The 16,484-nt window shown below is 41.4% G+C and overlaps 1 protein-coding gene across 2 annotated transcripts in view; it reads right to left on the bottom strand.

Annotated features, from left to right (window-relative positions):
• The window catches only part of CACNG2 (calcium voltage-gated channel auxiliary subunit gamma 2), a 197,219-nt gene extending 186,665 nt beyond the window's left edge, over positions 1–10,554 (bottom strand). For both annotated transcript variants that reach the window (XM_073574369.1, XM_073574368.1), the window contains exon 1: positions 9,303–10,554. In XM_073574369.1, coding sequence (XP_073430470.1) covers positions 9,303–9,513 — 211 coding nt within the window. In that variant the 5' untranslated portion in view covers positions 9,514–10,554. The remainder of the gene's footprint in view (positions 1–9,302) is intronic.
• Between the last annotated feature and the right edge of the window lie 5,930 nt (positions 10,555–16,484).

The following is a 16,484-nucleotide window of genomic DNA, read 5'->3' as shown; positions in this document are numbered from 1 at the left end:
TTACAGTGCACGATGTGCTGCCGAGAACAATGATTATTAAGCAAGCTTAAAATCGTTTCACCTAACGAACAAGCATTTTGCTCATTCATTGGCTGATTAGTAGACTGTTTGGACAGGTATCAGGAAACGCTCATTCCCAATTTTGGCTATAGCTAAGTCTGAAAATACCATTATTGGCCTCATAAGATCCTAACGGTTCAACATTAGTGATGATCAAACATACTTGGATAAAGTGTTATCTGAGCATGCTTGTGTGCTGACCGAGTAGCTTCGGCGTGCTTGAAAAAATGTTTAAATTCCCGCGGATGCATGTCTCGCAGCTGTTAGGCAATCCCGGCATGTGTTGTGGATGTCTATCAAACAGACAGTCCTTGCATGTGTTGTAGCTGTCTAATAGCAGTGAGACATGCAGTGGCAGGGACTCGAACATATTTTTCGAGCACACCGAAGACACTCTGTTAGCACCCGAGCATGCTCATATAACACCTTATCAGGGCACGTTTGCTCATTACTAATCTCGATTCATCATTTACGTTTCATCATTTACTCTTCAACATATCATTTATGACCACTCAAAAAATCACATCATTTCTGTCCTATAAATAAATATTTCCTTTATTACATTTTAGATAACCCAAAAGATGTGTAATTCTTTCTTCAGGTGATGGAGAGGACACAGATCATTTGCTTCAACCATAAATTTAGGGTTAAAGATGAACTTGACTCAATCCTCACCAGGTAAACTTTGTGATATGCAAAAAAGACAAAAACACACCGGTGCTGCAAATACACAGTCAATAGATAAGCTGCTGGCACACCTGGCAAATTAAGTGTGCTATCTGCCACTGGAAAAAACAACTGCAACAAAACTGAAGGTGGCCGCGCTTATAACGCTGTGTAATGAATATATCACCCAAACTGAAAGTAGCAGTCAAACTTTAAAAACAGGCATTACTCACTGTTGCGAAGGCTAATTATGGCTGATCATGTCGCTCTTGTATTCACAATTGTTGGAAAGAAAAATCTCTAAACTAAAGCAAAAACAGGGAGCGTCCTCCCGTTTGCAAAAAAGAAACAGCTCCCCGCAAGAGAGCGCGTCCCCCTGGGCGGCAGACAGCCACGGCCGATGGCGCCGCCGAACAGTAGCGTGGTGAGCAGGGGGCGTGACTGGCGGGGGCGTGAATTGTGGGTGGTGACGTCACCGTGCAAGAACCAATCCTGACGCGTTTCGGGGAAGCCGTCCCCCTTCCTCAAAGGTATGGATCATACACTGCCACCCACACTCTATATACCCCCGCCTCCACAAGAAAATAACGCACACTTAACCCATTATGTGGCGCAACCTCCTTAAACTAAATACTGCACAAATAAAAAGCTGAACTTTATTCAAACAAAAAACTAATGAATGGGACAATTGAATGCAATAATTGATTTTAAGCATTTCACCACGCTACTGTTCGGCGGCGCCATCGGCCGTGGCTGTCTGCCGCCCAGGGGGACGCGCTCTCTTGCGGGGAGCTGTTTCATTTTTGCAAACGGGAGGACGCTCCCTGTTTTTGCTTTAGTTTAGAAATTTTTCTTTCCAACAATTGTGAATACAAGAGCGACATGATCAGCCATAATTAGCCTTCGCAACAGTGAGTAAAACTTTGTGATATGTTTTTATGAAATGTCAAAAGTTTCTGAAAATGCAGAACACATAATGGTGACATAAATTTTCAGAACGTTTACTTTTTTTTATGTTTCTATTTACAGAATTTACATAATATTTGCTGCCTACTCAGTGCCATCGCTGAATACAACCTATAACCAGTGACATTACTAGTGCTACCAAAAAGACAAAATAGTCGTAGCAAGTCATAGGCATAATATCGAGGTATGATCAAGGTATGCGATAATGTACACAAGTAGCAAGATTGAAGATCATCTGATCATGGGCTAATCTGTTGTGGAGATGACAACATATACGGTAACCTCTGAGGACCTATGCATGATCATTTTACTAAGACAATGACTGACACCGAAAAAAAGAGATCTAGCTCATCAGCCAGAAAATAATGCAGTGATCTCATTCAGTGGAGGATTTAAAGCTTTTAAAAAAAATCTTTTGGAAGTGATCTAACTCTGTAATGTAGTATAAATTAAAATAGAGCCATAATTGCTAATTTTATTAAAGGGGATATTTGGGACTTCACACACACACAAAAAGTTCATATTATATAGCACTGTATACTTACAATTGCTCATTTTGCTTTTCTAACCAGCTAATTGTTCTGTTTTCCATTAGGTCTATGACATCATGTGATTAATCACCGCCTAACTGAATCCTTCTAAGCTCCATGTAGAAAAAGGAGGTCACTTTTGTCTGCATAAGTCATGAGTCCACTGCAAAATAGCGATGGGTTGTTCGCGAACGATCTGTTACAAAGAGACAGCTCCCTGCTGTGGACTATGGGAGTCGGCACCCCAGTGAGAGCCACTAAATTCTCTGACTGGCTCTCACTGAGCGTAAAATCCTGGTGTCCGGCAGACGTAGCTCTGCCCACCCGAGCAAAACTCCACCCACTCATCAATTTAATTGGTTACTAGCAAGTGGGTGGAGTTTCTGCCGTAGGTCAGCGTGAAGACATATTTAATAAGGATCCATTTAGGATCCAAAAAGAGCCGGATCTTCTGGGTGAGTGGATTACCAAAAAGAGCCGGACTGCCCATCACTACTGCAAAAGTCCCTGGCAATGGGGAGGAGGAAGCAGCTGGGTCAGGAGGTGAGGAGAGGAATGATAAATGCAGGGACAAGAGACTTCCTCTTTCACATATAACAGAGAAAAGAGAAGAATTATCTGTGTAGAAAAGAAAAATGAGCAATTGTAAGTACACAGTACTATATAATATGTTGATGATGATGATAATAGCTTTGATGGGATGAGGAATGCTTCTTTAAGTGATTTTCCACTCATAGTAATAGATTGGAAGCCTTCTATTAAACCCAAATTTCCTAACAGGGTTTATAGGTAGGGGTTGTCTAACCTGGACAAACCCTTCAAGGTGCACAGTGGTCCAAATAGGTATTTCAGAATCACTATTGTAATAATTAATGATAACTCACATAACTTCTTTATGCAATCATTTGACTTTTTTTGCTTCTATCAAACTTCAGAAATATTTTAATTTAATAAGCTTGATTTATTTGGTTTCCAAACTTGGCAGCAAGATTAGTTTTAAAGGCTTTTACTAGAATCAATACATATAGATCATGTGGCTTATGAAGAAAAATGTTGCACATCTAAATGGTGCCCATAAGGGCAGGTGGAGATGTCTGTATTCTCGATTGGAGTGCGATTCAACAAACATCAGAATGCAATCAGACCAACGTTAGTTTATGGGGCCGGGCACATGTTCAATTTTTTAACTTGGACAAAATCTGCCCTAGGAAAAAAATCGCAGCATGCTCGATTTACATCCAATATTCGGATCGCACTTGACCATGCAAGTCAATGAGTCTGTGGAAATCATCGGACTGTAGTTGGATAACATCTGAGTGTAGTCTGATTTTCACGGATTGAAAGAATGAAGAACATGGAGACAATATTTTTTCCATCTTTTCCTCATCTGAGAAAATCAGATCATAATCTGATCAGAGTGCGATTAGCGTAATCGGCTCGATTTTCTCGGTGGTGTGATCCTAACCTAAGATTTCTTCATGCTCTGTATTAAGGCTGTTGACGTAAGGAAACATTGATGTAAGAGGCCAGTGCTGGTCACACTTGGATATATGTAAAATACCTTTAATTCTGGGCTAAATCTAATCTACAGTATACACATTAGTGGAATTTTGGCTGAACATGCTAATTTTGTCAAAAGTGGCTGACCATCTAATATTTATAGGAGTGTACCGACTCCCCCAACATGCCTGATCCTTTTGTTCTGCGATTTGCTATACTTTTAAGCTGGCCATATGTAAGAGATAGCTGTTGGCCAAACAATTATTCTGCAGATACCAATATCTCACAAGTCCCGATACACATGAGCAATCGGCACAGCCAAGCAGTCATACGTTTTCCATGGTAGCAAATCGCTACCAGACACCGCTGGCTACAACTTATCTCCCCTAGTTGTTGGAATTCCAATCTTTCCCCAGATATCATCTGCTGGGAAAGAGTTGGCAGACCCCCACAAAGATCAGATCATTGGGTTTATCTGACTTTCATCATGTGTTTCAATACTAAAACCAGGCCCACTCGGCTGAGCCAAGCATATACGTGTATGGGAGAGATAGCTGTTGGATGAACGACTGTCTGGTCAACAGGTATCTATTGTACATTGCCAGCCTAATGCTAATTTTTGTGTCCATGTAATAAATATTTAGATTTTTGTAAATACGATCCAATTTTATCTGATGTCCAAGTATTCATCTTATAGATATGCGAGGCAAAAAGGAATGACATCTATGTAAAATTATTATAGTAGAAGGTGGCTGTAAAAAAATTAGGTTAAGAAGGATAAAATGCAAATCTGCTTATGTCAGTTCCATTTCTGGTCCCTTTGGTGCACAGAAGATAAGATCAATGAAGCATCTCTCTCCACAGTGTCTTATCCCTGTGTCGAGTTTATGAGCGTTAAACCACAAACAATGAACAACCTGAGGATACATTCTCTCTTTATTCTGTCCACGTTTCAAGACCAATGCCTAGAGGTGACCTTTCCATATTTAATGATCACCTTTAGTCTTCAAATTTCCGCTGTCGGAATCCAGTGCAATTTGTCTGTTGTACGTATAAAACTAAATTAACATTTTAATCCACTCATCGTATCCTCCCTTGATTGCTTGTACAATTGATTATCCCTGTTGCAATTAATCTAAAACACCGTCAGTCGGCTCATTTAGACAACTGCTCCTAAAATGATGCAAATACCCATAACTGGATATCTTATCTATTCAAGAATTAGATACAAAGCTCTGTCTTTGACCTTCAAAGCCCTCAATGAAACTTCTCTGCCTTCACATCTCGGCATCTGTAAATAATTGCTAATGTGCTCTACTTTGTCAGTGATCTAAATCTCTCATAATCACCTCTTATTCTTATCCTGTTACTGTGGGACTGTACTTATGGCGCTACCAATATCGCATTTATTAAACGTGTTCCATACGCAGGATTAAAGAGCTTCCTTACGAAAAAATAAATAAATCGTATACCGGTATCACATAACCAGATAGGAAGCCTTCTCGCTGCTGACATATATTTCTAAATTCTTCTCGTTTCATGATTTTCCCTATGACCACTACATAGGCATATTTGTTTGGGGGGGCATTTAGTTTAGGAAATACAATTTTAACCCTTGATTTTTGTTGGCCATTTCACTTACTTGGTGACCAACTTGGCTTGACCATTTTCTGTAGTCTACAGAAATTGTCTATCGGTACCTACAAGCCTGTAGAAATTGGAAGTGGCACCAATTACAGTATATCACGGCGGCTCGTGATCCTAAGAGCAATGACCTTACTTTTCACATGAAGGTCTAAGTACCAGTGAAGACTTTTGATTTTGAGATGACGAGAGCAAAGACCCTACAAGAGTAAGGTGATGTAGATGCAAGACATAAAATTGGGGACCCAGTCTTTCCGCTTTCTTCCTCCCTGTTTCTCCTGCAATGGTCCTCCCACTTTCCAAAGGTCTTCTTCATCTCCTGTTTTCCCTCTTCTTTTTTCCTCCCCTTGTCTCACACCCACCCTTTCTCCTTCCCCCTCCCCCCATTTCGTTCACCCTCCTCTTTCCTCGCGTTCTCCCTCACACACACCCTGTGCAGTCTTTGAAAATTAGACAATCCCCTATTAACCAGCCAGTTAAACTGAATTTTGCGCATGGCTCCTCTCCCCTCCACTACTCATCTCCTCCTAAAATGTAGACACCTGCACTCTGTTAACCGTGTAGAACCTAAAATCCACCTTGCATCCAATTCCCAAAATACACTGGAAAACCCAAACCTGAGCAACCTATCCCACCATATCCCACCATTTCATCTGTCTTCTTCGCTCCACCAACACCCTTCAAAAAAAAAAGATGCCACCTCTTCGCTGCCAGAAAATTACTCCTAGCGAATGCCGGCTGCTCAAAGGTTAACAAAAGGGACGGCCAGCTGGCTTAAACAAAATTCCTACAAGCTTCTTATAAATGTTTAATTGTAACCACTAGCCACTTTGGGGACACATAATAAATAGGAGCATCAATTGAAAAGGTTTCCTGGAAGGAGGGGAGGTGGGAATGAGGTGTTGTGGATGGTGGCGGCGGTGGAGTGAGGGGAAGGGAGGGGGGGCTGAGATCTATCAGGGTGAATTCATAGCTATTGATTTTCTCCTGGCTGGGGAGGGACAGCATATTCTATTCAGTGCAATGTTCCTCTGCAGATTATGTTAAGAGGCAGGCTTGGCTGAGGAGAGGCTCAGCGGATGCGCTATGCGTGTTTAATGCGTCAAACTGTTCTCATCGCTCAATGGAGACACTTAGCAATTCAGAGCATGTCCCATCACAGCCCAGCTCCAGAGGAGGAAGGGCCAAAATGTCCCACAGGCTGACAGCCTGGGCTGGAGCCTATGTGAGGCTGCCTTGTAGAGGTGAAATGACACTAGAAAACAAGTGTGCCATATAGAAGAACCCCATTGTCATACGACGAAGCGACGCTTGGGCCTACGACTATCCTTTCATGTACGAGGAGTACATCATTTCTGTATATATATTATACACCTATTTATATGCTTTTTTTCGCTACTTTCCTTATTATAGCATTTTTTAACAATTATTCACTTCTGTGCAACGTGCATTTATTTAAAAGAATTAACAATCTAATCAATAACCCAGCTATTAATAAAATTGCACATGAATGACAATATACAGGCAATCCATACATCAAACCCTTGAAACAAGTCTACGAATATGTGAACATATAATACCGTATATACTACACAATCTTGTCTGCACTACATGGGTGCATTAAGTGGTGAAAATGGTTGCTCATGCATTGGTCTGCCGGGGTAATTTATTTTTCGGTACATACCGTGTGTATTCTGTTTGTCATCCCTGTTTGATTGATTCCAAAACTGTTATAATAAAACTTTTGTGTTCGGTGCCCCCATGAGTAATGGCTGAAGCTGTGCGTTGGGCCAATTACTTCCATGTGTAGAGTCTATCCTATGAAGGTTATGATTACGGCCTTATATCCGATATTAAGAATAAGGATATGTTCCGAATCATTGGAGATTGAGGCCTGGTAGCTTATTAAGTTTTGGTCAAGATGATAATCGGACTCTCTGGCTTGCGAAATGACTTGTTCGTGTGGGAGGTGTAAGGGGCATGTTGTTTTGAAAGCCTGGCAGAACCATATGCGGCTACATTTCGTGTATGCAACTATACAAGGTCTGGCCTCTGCATATGGTGTGTACGCGCTTGGCATAGTCTCTGTAGTGTGTGTATATCAGTATATGTGCGTGGACATGTGTGGTGGCAATCTGTTCCGAAAGAAGCAGGATATATACCGACATTCACACTAGTGCACACACACAATCACAGAGAAATGGCCTCAGCGGTGCGCTGAAAGCTCTAATTATCCAATTATACAATTGTATGTATTCAGTGCAGACACCCAGTGTGTGTGTGTGTCCTGTATATAATAGGTTGCATTGCAACACTGCATGGACTATATATCGAATTATCACACACACACATCTGCGGTGCCTGAGGCAGACTGAGTGTGTGAATGTGCCTGTGTGTTTGTACATATGTGAATAATGTGTGTGGCTAAGGCTGGATTGCTGACCTGCAGTGATTGAAGGGGGGACTGTGGGGGAGGGGGGTGGGTGGTCTGTGTACCACCATACTAATCATAGTTACCTCGCTCCGCCTGACACACACACACACACACACACACACACACACACACACTGCCCTCCCCCCATTTTTTTTCATGTGGGTTGTGTTTAACCCTTTCGATGGCGAAACAATGTACTGCAGGGCTTTTTTGGCATGGCACATGGTAAAAGGAGGGGCAGCTGTGGGATGCAGTCTGCCAGTGATGACCCAGGCGTCAGCAACACACATATTAGTCAAAGTAGGGTACAAGATGGGAATAAGGAATAGTCACAGGCCTGTTGAAAACTTGAATACACAAATACCAAGGAATTGATACAATGTGCACATAGATGTCATGTTTTCAACATGTAAATGAACCATCTGTAGAATAGAACACTAAATGATACAAACAGGTTAACCCTATAGCACTGAGTATATATAAATACATACATAAATAAATAAATGAATGATTAAATAAATATATCAATCAATAAAGTCGTAAATAAATGAATAAATAAATAAATAAATGATTAAATATATGAACAAATAAAACAATTATACATAAATAAATTAATAAAGAAATAATGAATGAATAAATAAAAAATAAATACATAAATAAACGAAAAAAGAAATAAATGAGTAAATAAAGAAATAAATACAATAATGAATGAAGAAATAAATATATGAATAAATAAATAATGAATCAATAAATAAAGAAATAAATATATGAATACATAAAGAAATAAATACATAAATGAATGAATACATAAATATATGAATAAAGAAAGAAATATATGAGTGAAAGAATGAATGAATGAATGATTAAAGAAATAAATACATAAATAAATATACATTGGTTGTGCAGAAAAGTCCTAGAAGTATTGCAGCTATATATCATGTCACGGGCTCTGCGATATGCAGCATTGCATTTACCTGCGGATATGTGTAATGTGTTTAGGCCTCAACAGCATTTAATCTGTAACTATTGATTTTTTTTTCATCAGCAATGCATGACATCCATTTTCCATATGTGGCTTTCGCCAATACAGGTACATGGCTTGAGTCTCCAAATTCTACCTCAATAGGCAATCATGCACTTGTCTCATCATGGAGCAGAACGACACAATGCATCCCAGAGTACTGCCATCCATGCCCCTGTACCACACACTCTGTGCCCCACTGCTTCCATCTTAACAAAATCTATCATTCACATCATCACAATGAATACTTGGAAGAGGATCAGTCTCTCCCCAATCACCCTCCTCCCTCCCCTACCTCCCTACATTCCCCCCCCTCGGGTTTATTAGCTCAGTCTAGCCACCCCTTGTTTAAAAAATGAAATGATAAGATGGAGGAATATGTAGTTTTCTGATTCAGGAGAGAGGGAGGGGAACAGGAGAGCAGAAAGAGGAGGGTGAAAATGTAAGAGAGGAAAAGGGTCTTATCCAGTCACCAAAATACCTTCAAGGCAACATGTTCTCCACAATCCAGAATGGGTCATGACTTCTTCATTCTTTTTGCTGGTTTCATTTTCACTTATAGATTTGCTCTTGCAGACCCCTCTAGAGTATAACCAGTAGTCTGTGCCCACAGCAATTGTCATTAAACTGAATGCAGCAAATGCTCCCACAGTGGTTAGGAGCATCTGAACACCTCTATCAAACAGACCCATAATTCTTCATTCTATAGACATCCAACAGTCTTCTGGTTTAGGGGGGTGATAGGAGATAAAGATGGGAGATGATGGAAGGATTTTGTTGTTTTTTTTTCTTTCTTTTTATCTTATCTTTAGCTTAGCAGTAATGCTGGACCTTGCCCAAAAAGATGAGGTATCCTAATAGAAAAAATAGCAAAAGTAAAGCTGCTGGAAGGCTTGTGGATGGAGAGCTCGTTGTCCATCAGATCATGTCCAAATGCAGGTTAATAGAAAGAAATAGTGCAGACAGACACAAACAAGCAGCAGAGCTAACACACAGAGAGGCTCTAATCTCTCTAATCCCTTTTCCTAAAATTCTGATCTTCAGTTTCCATAAGTGATGGCTAATTGTGAAGCTGTAATCAGCAGGAATAAAGATGCAGTATCTTCATCACCAACCTTCAACATCAGGACCAGGGCAGGGGGGTTTTATAGGGTTAGGAATGCAGGGTCTGCTTTCCTTATGTTGTTCTGCAGCCTGCGCCATGTAAAAGGGAGAAAAAAAAATAACAGATTTTTTTTCTTCTTGTTCTTCTTTTCTCTCTCTCCCTTTGCTCTTCACAGATTATTTCTTCTGTTGTCCCCTCTTCTGGTGTCTGCTGAGTGTGTGTCTGCTGGAGTGTGGGATCTTTCTCTCCCCTGCTGTTGATTACACCACAAGTCTCCTCTGGATGCTGTAAGGTTTGGCTTGAGAAGGACTGCGGCTTTTGCAATCCATGGTTGTACAGCTGAAGATCACTGTGAGGCCCCCACTTAGATGTCCTGGGAGGGAGGCAGGCTTGCTGTGTAGGGTGGGCTGGTAAATGGGCTTCCTCTGCTGCTGCATGGAAGTGATGCTACAGCTGTTCTCTGTGGATCTCCTTTGCCTCTGCTGAGGACCTGGTGCTGAAATGGACAGCTCCTAGACACCAGAGCTGCTGCTGGAGAGCACTTTCATGTAGGACCTCCTGTACTGGAACAGCCAGCTGGTGGAAAGCTTCATGTCCCTCCTCTCTTTGCTGTCCTAAGTCACCACCCCTGTTCAGCTTCCAGGAGGAGGGGGGGTGTCAACTCCTGCAGCCCCCTGATCCTTTTTCCTTCTCCCCCAAACAAGTTCATCAGCACAAATCTCCTAAATGCACCCCAAATCTTGGTATTTCTGCAGACAATACTCCTTTATTTACTTGTTTATTTATCGATGGATCTATTTATTTATGATGTCACCTTTTATGACAATAGCAGTTGAACTTAATCTTGGCACAATATATCATATACATCCATTTATATGTCGAAAAAAGGGGAAAATACCTATTTAAAATATTCCTTTCCATCTGTCTAGAACCATACAGGGGATTTCTCTCCCACTCTTCTTTTTTTAATCTTTGCTCACTTTTTTTACTTAATGGAAATCAGCCCTGTGTGTATCACAATGGGATATACAGCTCTGGCAAAAATTAAGAGACCACAGCAAAATTTTCAGTTTGTCTGATTTTTCCCTTTATAGGTATATTGTTGAGTAAAATGAAAATTGCTCTTTTATTCTATAAACTACTGACAACAGGTCTTTGAATTTCCAAACGCTAAATTTTGTATTTATTTTCAGAAAATGAGAAATGGTCAAAAGAACAAAAAATGCAGTGCTTGCAGACTTCAAATAATGCTAAGAAAACAAGTTCATAATCATTTAGAAACAACAATACTAATGTTTTAACTCAGGAAGAGTTCAGAAATCAATATTTTGTTGAATAACCATGATTTTTAGTCACAGATTTCATGCGTCTTGGCAAGCTTTCCACCAGTCTTTTCACACTGCTTTTGGGTGACCTTATGCCACTCCTGGTACACAAATTTAATCAGTTTTATTTTGTTTGATGGCTTGTGACTATCCATCTTCCTCTTGATTACATTTCAAAGGTTTTCAATGGGGTTCAGGTCTGGAGATTGGGCTGGCCATGACAGGGATTTGATGTGGTGCTCCTTCATCCACACATTGATTGACTTAGCTGTGTGGCATGGCGCATTGTCCAGCTGGAAAAACCAGTCCTCAGAGTTTGGGAACATTGCCTGAGCAGAAGGAATCAACTTTTTTCCAGGCTAACCTTGCAAGTGGCTTGATTCATACGTCCTTCACAAAGATTAACCTGCCCAATTCCAGCCTTGCTGAAGCATCCCCAGATCATCACCGATCCCCCACCAAATTTCACAGTGGGTGCAAGACACTGTGGCTTGTACGCCTCTCCAGGTCTCCGTCTAACCATTAGACGACCAGGTGTTGAGCAAAGCTGAAAATTAGACTCATCAGAGAAGATTACCTTACTTCAGCCCTCTATGGTCCAATCCTTATGGTCTTTGGCAAACTTTAGCCTGGCTCTCCTTTGCTTCTCATTGATGAAAGGATGTTTTCAAGCTTTACATGACTTGAGTCCTGCCTCTAGGAGCCTGTTACGAACTGTTCTTGCAATGCACTTCACCCCAGCTGCCATTTGCCATTCCTTTTGTAGGTCACTTGATGTCATCCTGCGGTTGCTGAGTAACATTTGCATAAGATGACGGTCATCCCGGTCAGTGGAGAGTCATTTTCGCCCTCTGCCGGTCTGTAGCTTTGTTGTCCTCAATGTCTGCTGCTTGACCTTGTTGTAATGGACTGCGGTCTTAGAAATTTTAAGGATGGAGGCAACATGACACTCACTGTATCCCTCTGCTAGTAAAGCCAGAATTGAGCCCTTCTTTTCCTTATTCAAGACTTTTCTTTTCAACTCCTTTGGTCTGGTTAAAAGTTATTTTTTTCATTCCTATTACTTTTGGGATATTATTAGCACTTGTTTTGCCATACAGCTTGTCCTAAGAGGATTGTGAACACCACAGCAGGGTTTTTTATACTTTCCTTCGTTAAATAATATTTGGTTCAGGTGATCACCTAATCAGAAGCACATTAAGTGGGATGAGGTGTACTCTGGTTGGAATTCAACTGACACTGGAATGGAATGGCTGTCAGACATGTAGAGAAGCTGATTTTTAAAAAACTGTGCAGTGGTCTTTTAATTTTTGCCAGAGCTGTATTTAGGTTTGAAGAACCATTTAATTCCACCCCAAAAAATACCTTGGACATTAAGTCATCTTTTTAACAATTATGTAATCCTCCCTGCTGCCACCATCCCAAAAAAAAGTAATCTATCCAGGTTGTGAGTAACCCCTTCTCTCATATCTAAAGGGGTTATGAAAAGGAGGATTATCGGGTTGCCATCTCAGAAGAGCACTTTCTCACTGTCCTACATTGGTAGTTAAGATATTAAAGAATCGCATAAGCCAGCCGCTTAATTATTTCCAAGTTAATTGGGATAATCATGATATGCTGCTGACAACCCAGTTCTTGCATGGTGAATGCTTTAAGGATTGGAATGAGTAATGCAAACATGATGGTGGAGGAAAAGACACAGTCTTGTGATAGTGGTGGATATAAAATAAGAAAGAAAGACTTGTTTTATTGCTCATTATACGTTAATTAGCACCCTAATTTTCATCGGAGCTGTACAAATAATGTCTTCACATAGGTTTCTGTCGCCAATAAAACCCATAGTGCATTTTTGGACAGTTAAACTTAAGAAAAGTCTTTTCAGTGTGAAAATATACCAGGGTACCTGGATGAAACCCATATAAATGAACTCCACTGCTAGTAAAGAGCCACAGTGTGGTCAGCTAGTAATAAGTCTCGCTTGTGTCCTTGTCTATTACTATTGAGCTACATGTTGTGTACTGTTCAGACTTCTGAGCTTTCGTCCTGCTAGCTACCACTGAGCCATGGTAGAGTGACTTATGTTACTTACAGATCACTATAAAATTCTGGCATAATGTGCATTAAATAAAGTAAGATGGTGGCATAGTATATTGTCCCTCTGAAGCTTGATGTAGCCATAGCAATGCATTGGTATATCATTGGTGCAGCTTGTGCAGTTGCACAGGGGTCTAAGAGGTAAGGGGGCCAGTGTTACCTACAAAGCCGGTTGAATTGTGCATTATCAGGAGCCGTTGGCCTCCAAAGAGCACATATACTGTTCTTGCACAGGAATCCTTTTCTATGTGTGGCCCCCATCTTACATCAGATCAATGGAGTGTGGTTATAATGTCAGTCTATACTAATGCAAACAATATGTAGTGCTTCCAGCATGGCTGCAGGCAACAAGTCGCCATCTAGGCTAAATTCTGTTTCTGTGAGCTGTTGAAACCCCTGTCACAACACCTTTTTTTGGTGGACTACAAAGTGCGTATTACACCAATCAGTAAGGATATGCTGATACATCACTGTCTAGCCTCTGCGTAATCTAAAGTGTATGGCTTAAATTTGATGCTGACACTCATTTTTCACCACGTTGCACCTTTGATATGTTGCAGTTTGCACAAGGAGTATTCCAGTGGTTGATCTATGGGCTAATTAGTGGCTTATCCATGCCCATAGGCACTCACAAACATTTGAAATCAGTTTTCCCAAAGTATGTGAAACAGGTTTCAAAAATACCATTGAAAAACATTTGAAGAGGATTTAGGGGCAGAATCGATGGCTAAATTCTCATCAAATCCTAAACATAGCAATGAACTTGAATTGAATTGAGTTATCCAGGACAAAATTATTATTATATTTTAAGGCAAAAAACTAACAGGCAGGTATTTGCTAATTAGTTAGCAACTAAGTGTTTGTTCTATCCGGTGCCAGCTCAGAGCAATCACTGACCGCCCTGCTGGTGATTCTATTGCTCTATGTCAACAGAGCAGCTCTTGTTGACTGGGCTCGACTTCAGACGTCAAAATTGACAGCCGGCTTCCTGACGTTATGCAGCGCTCAGCTGTCCATCATCATGTCATCGCCCATCAGCAGAGCAGAGTGGAAGAGAAGCCGCTGCTCTGTCAATGTGATGTCAACGAAAGCCGCATGGGCAGTCAGTGACTGCTCTGTACTGGCAGAGATCGCTGGGAACAATAGGTAGGTAAAGAGCAACTATGTGGCTGTTAGTTCTTAGGTCTACAGTAAAAAATTAAAATAGTCCTGGATAACCCCTTTAAGGCAGATTCTCAATTCGCAACCATCCCTACTGGGTTCCTCTTCATCTGTCCTTCTGCTTTTGAATATCCAGTTAGTTCTACTTCCCACAATTCCATGTGTCCTCTGGAAACTGCACCTACGCCTGAGGTCCATGTGCCCAGAGACTTAGCGGATCCACCTCAACTGATGAGCCCTTACCATAATAAAGACCAGGATGGTGACCTCACCCTTTGACACATTATTTGCAGTTCTTTCTTCTTTGCCTTTGCTTGATATGGAGAAAGAAAAGCAAAACTCACATCAAGGCGTTCAATGGTTGAAATTTAAATTAACAGTTGCTTTTGTATTCCATTTTTTTGCAAATATCTCGAGAACAGTAGGTGCTAAAGAGCTGAAACCTGGTGTAAAATGTTCTGAAGTGCCTAATTTACCTACGTGGCAAATTCGGTGCAGCCTTTGCTCATAAATTAGTATTTGCTTTTGTGTTCTGTTTTTGAGTATCTTGAGGACAGTAGGTCCTAAAGAGCTAAAACCCAGTCTAAAGCCTTAAGAATCATCTGATTTACCTACAGTCATGGCTGAAAGTCTTGGCAATCTTGAAACTGTTCCAGAAAATGAATATATATAAATATATATATGTGTGTGTATATATATATATATATATTTATATATACACACACACACACTCGCATATGTATCAGGGAGAGTGGCCAACACAGAACAGCTGAGACAGTTCCCAGATGGAGAGCTCCAGGATAGCAACTGAACTGATTAACCCTTGCAATGACAGAGCAAGGAAAACCTGAACTGTCTAATAGGATGGTGAAACAGTTCTAATCAGTGCAGGAGTTTGTGTAACCAGAAACTGTGATCTTCTGGCCCTTCTCTATCGTGGTATCCATGTGACAGAAACAAAGCGCTGGAGAGTTCTGAAGTGGCCAGCAATGAGTCCGGCTCTAAATCTCATTGAACACCTGTGGAGAAATCTTAAAATTGCTGTTGGGAGATGGCGCCTTCACATATGAGAGAGACCTGGAGCAGTTTGCAAAAGAAGATTGGTCCAAAATTCCAGTTCAGGGGTGTAAGAAGCTTGTTGATGGTTATATGAAGTGATTGCAGTTAGGGATGAGCAATCATAATTGTGGGTATTCGGTACTCGGTGAGTAGTGAAGTACTCGTGGTACTCATAACATAGCGAGTATTTCACTACTCACCTCGCACTACCCAAAACCCAAAAGTTCTTTTCAGAGCTGAAAGAATAAGGTCAGGGACTGAGTAGTGACAGTTTTCCCAGCTATTTTTGGGGTCTCATTTAACCCTGCAGGGCAGTTTTTTTGTGCTGTTGCGGTGCTGTTTTCACAGCGAATAGGACGCACGCACGTTACTGCACAACTGACACGCAGCCAGCACCACCGTCTTGTGTGGTGACTGGGGTGCGTAATCTCGCCTTAAACCTCAGGGCTATTTTTTTGTGCTGTTGCGGTGCTGTGTTCACAGCGAATAGGACGCACGCACAGTAGTGCACAACTGACACGCAGCCAGCACCGCTGTCTTGTGTGGTGACTGAGGTGCGTAATCTCGCCTTAAACCTCGGGGCAGTTTTTTTGTGCTGTTGCGCTGCTGTGTTCACAGCTATCAGGATGCATGCACGGTACTGCACAACTGACACGCAGCCAGCACCGCTGTCTTGTATGGTGACTGGGGTGCATAATCTCCCCTTAAACCTCAGGGCAATTTTTTTGTGCTGTTGCGGTGCTGTGTTCACAGCGAATAGGACGCACGCACAGTACTGCACAACTGACACGCAGCCAGCACCGCTGTCTTGTGTGGTAACTGGGGTGCGTAATCTCGCCTTAAACCTCAGGGCAGTTTTCTTGTGCTGTTGCGGTGCTGTGTTCACAGCGAATAGGACGCACACACGGTACTGCACAAC

Source organism: Dendrobates tinctorius, unplaced genomic scaffold, assembly GCF_039654945.1.
Source record: "Dendrobates tinctorius isolate UK_male_01 unplaced genomic scaffold, ASM3965494v1 ptg000038l, whole genome shotgun sequence".
Classification (NCBI taxonomy): domain Eukaryota; kingdom Metazoa; phylum Chordata; class Amphibia; order Anura; family Dendrobatidae; genus Dendrobates; species Dendrobates tinctorius.
This window is presented reverse-complemented; position numbering and strand designations above follow the sequence as displayed.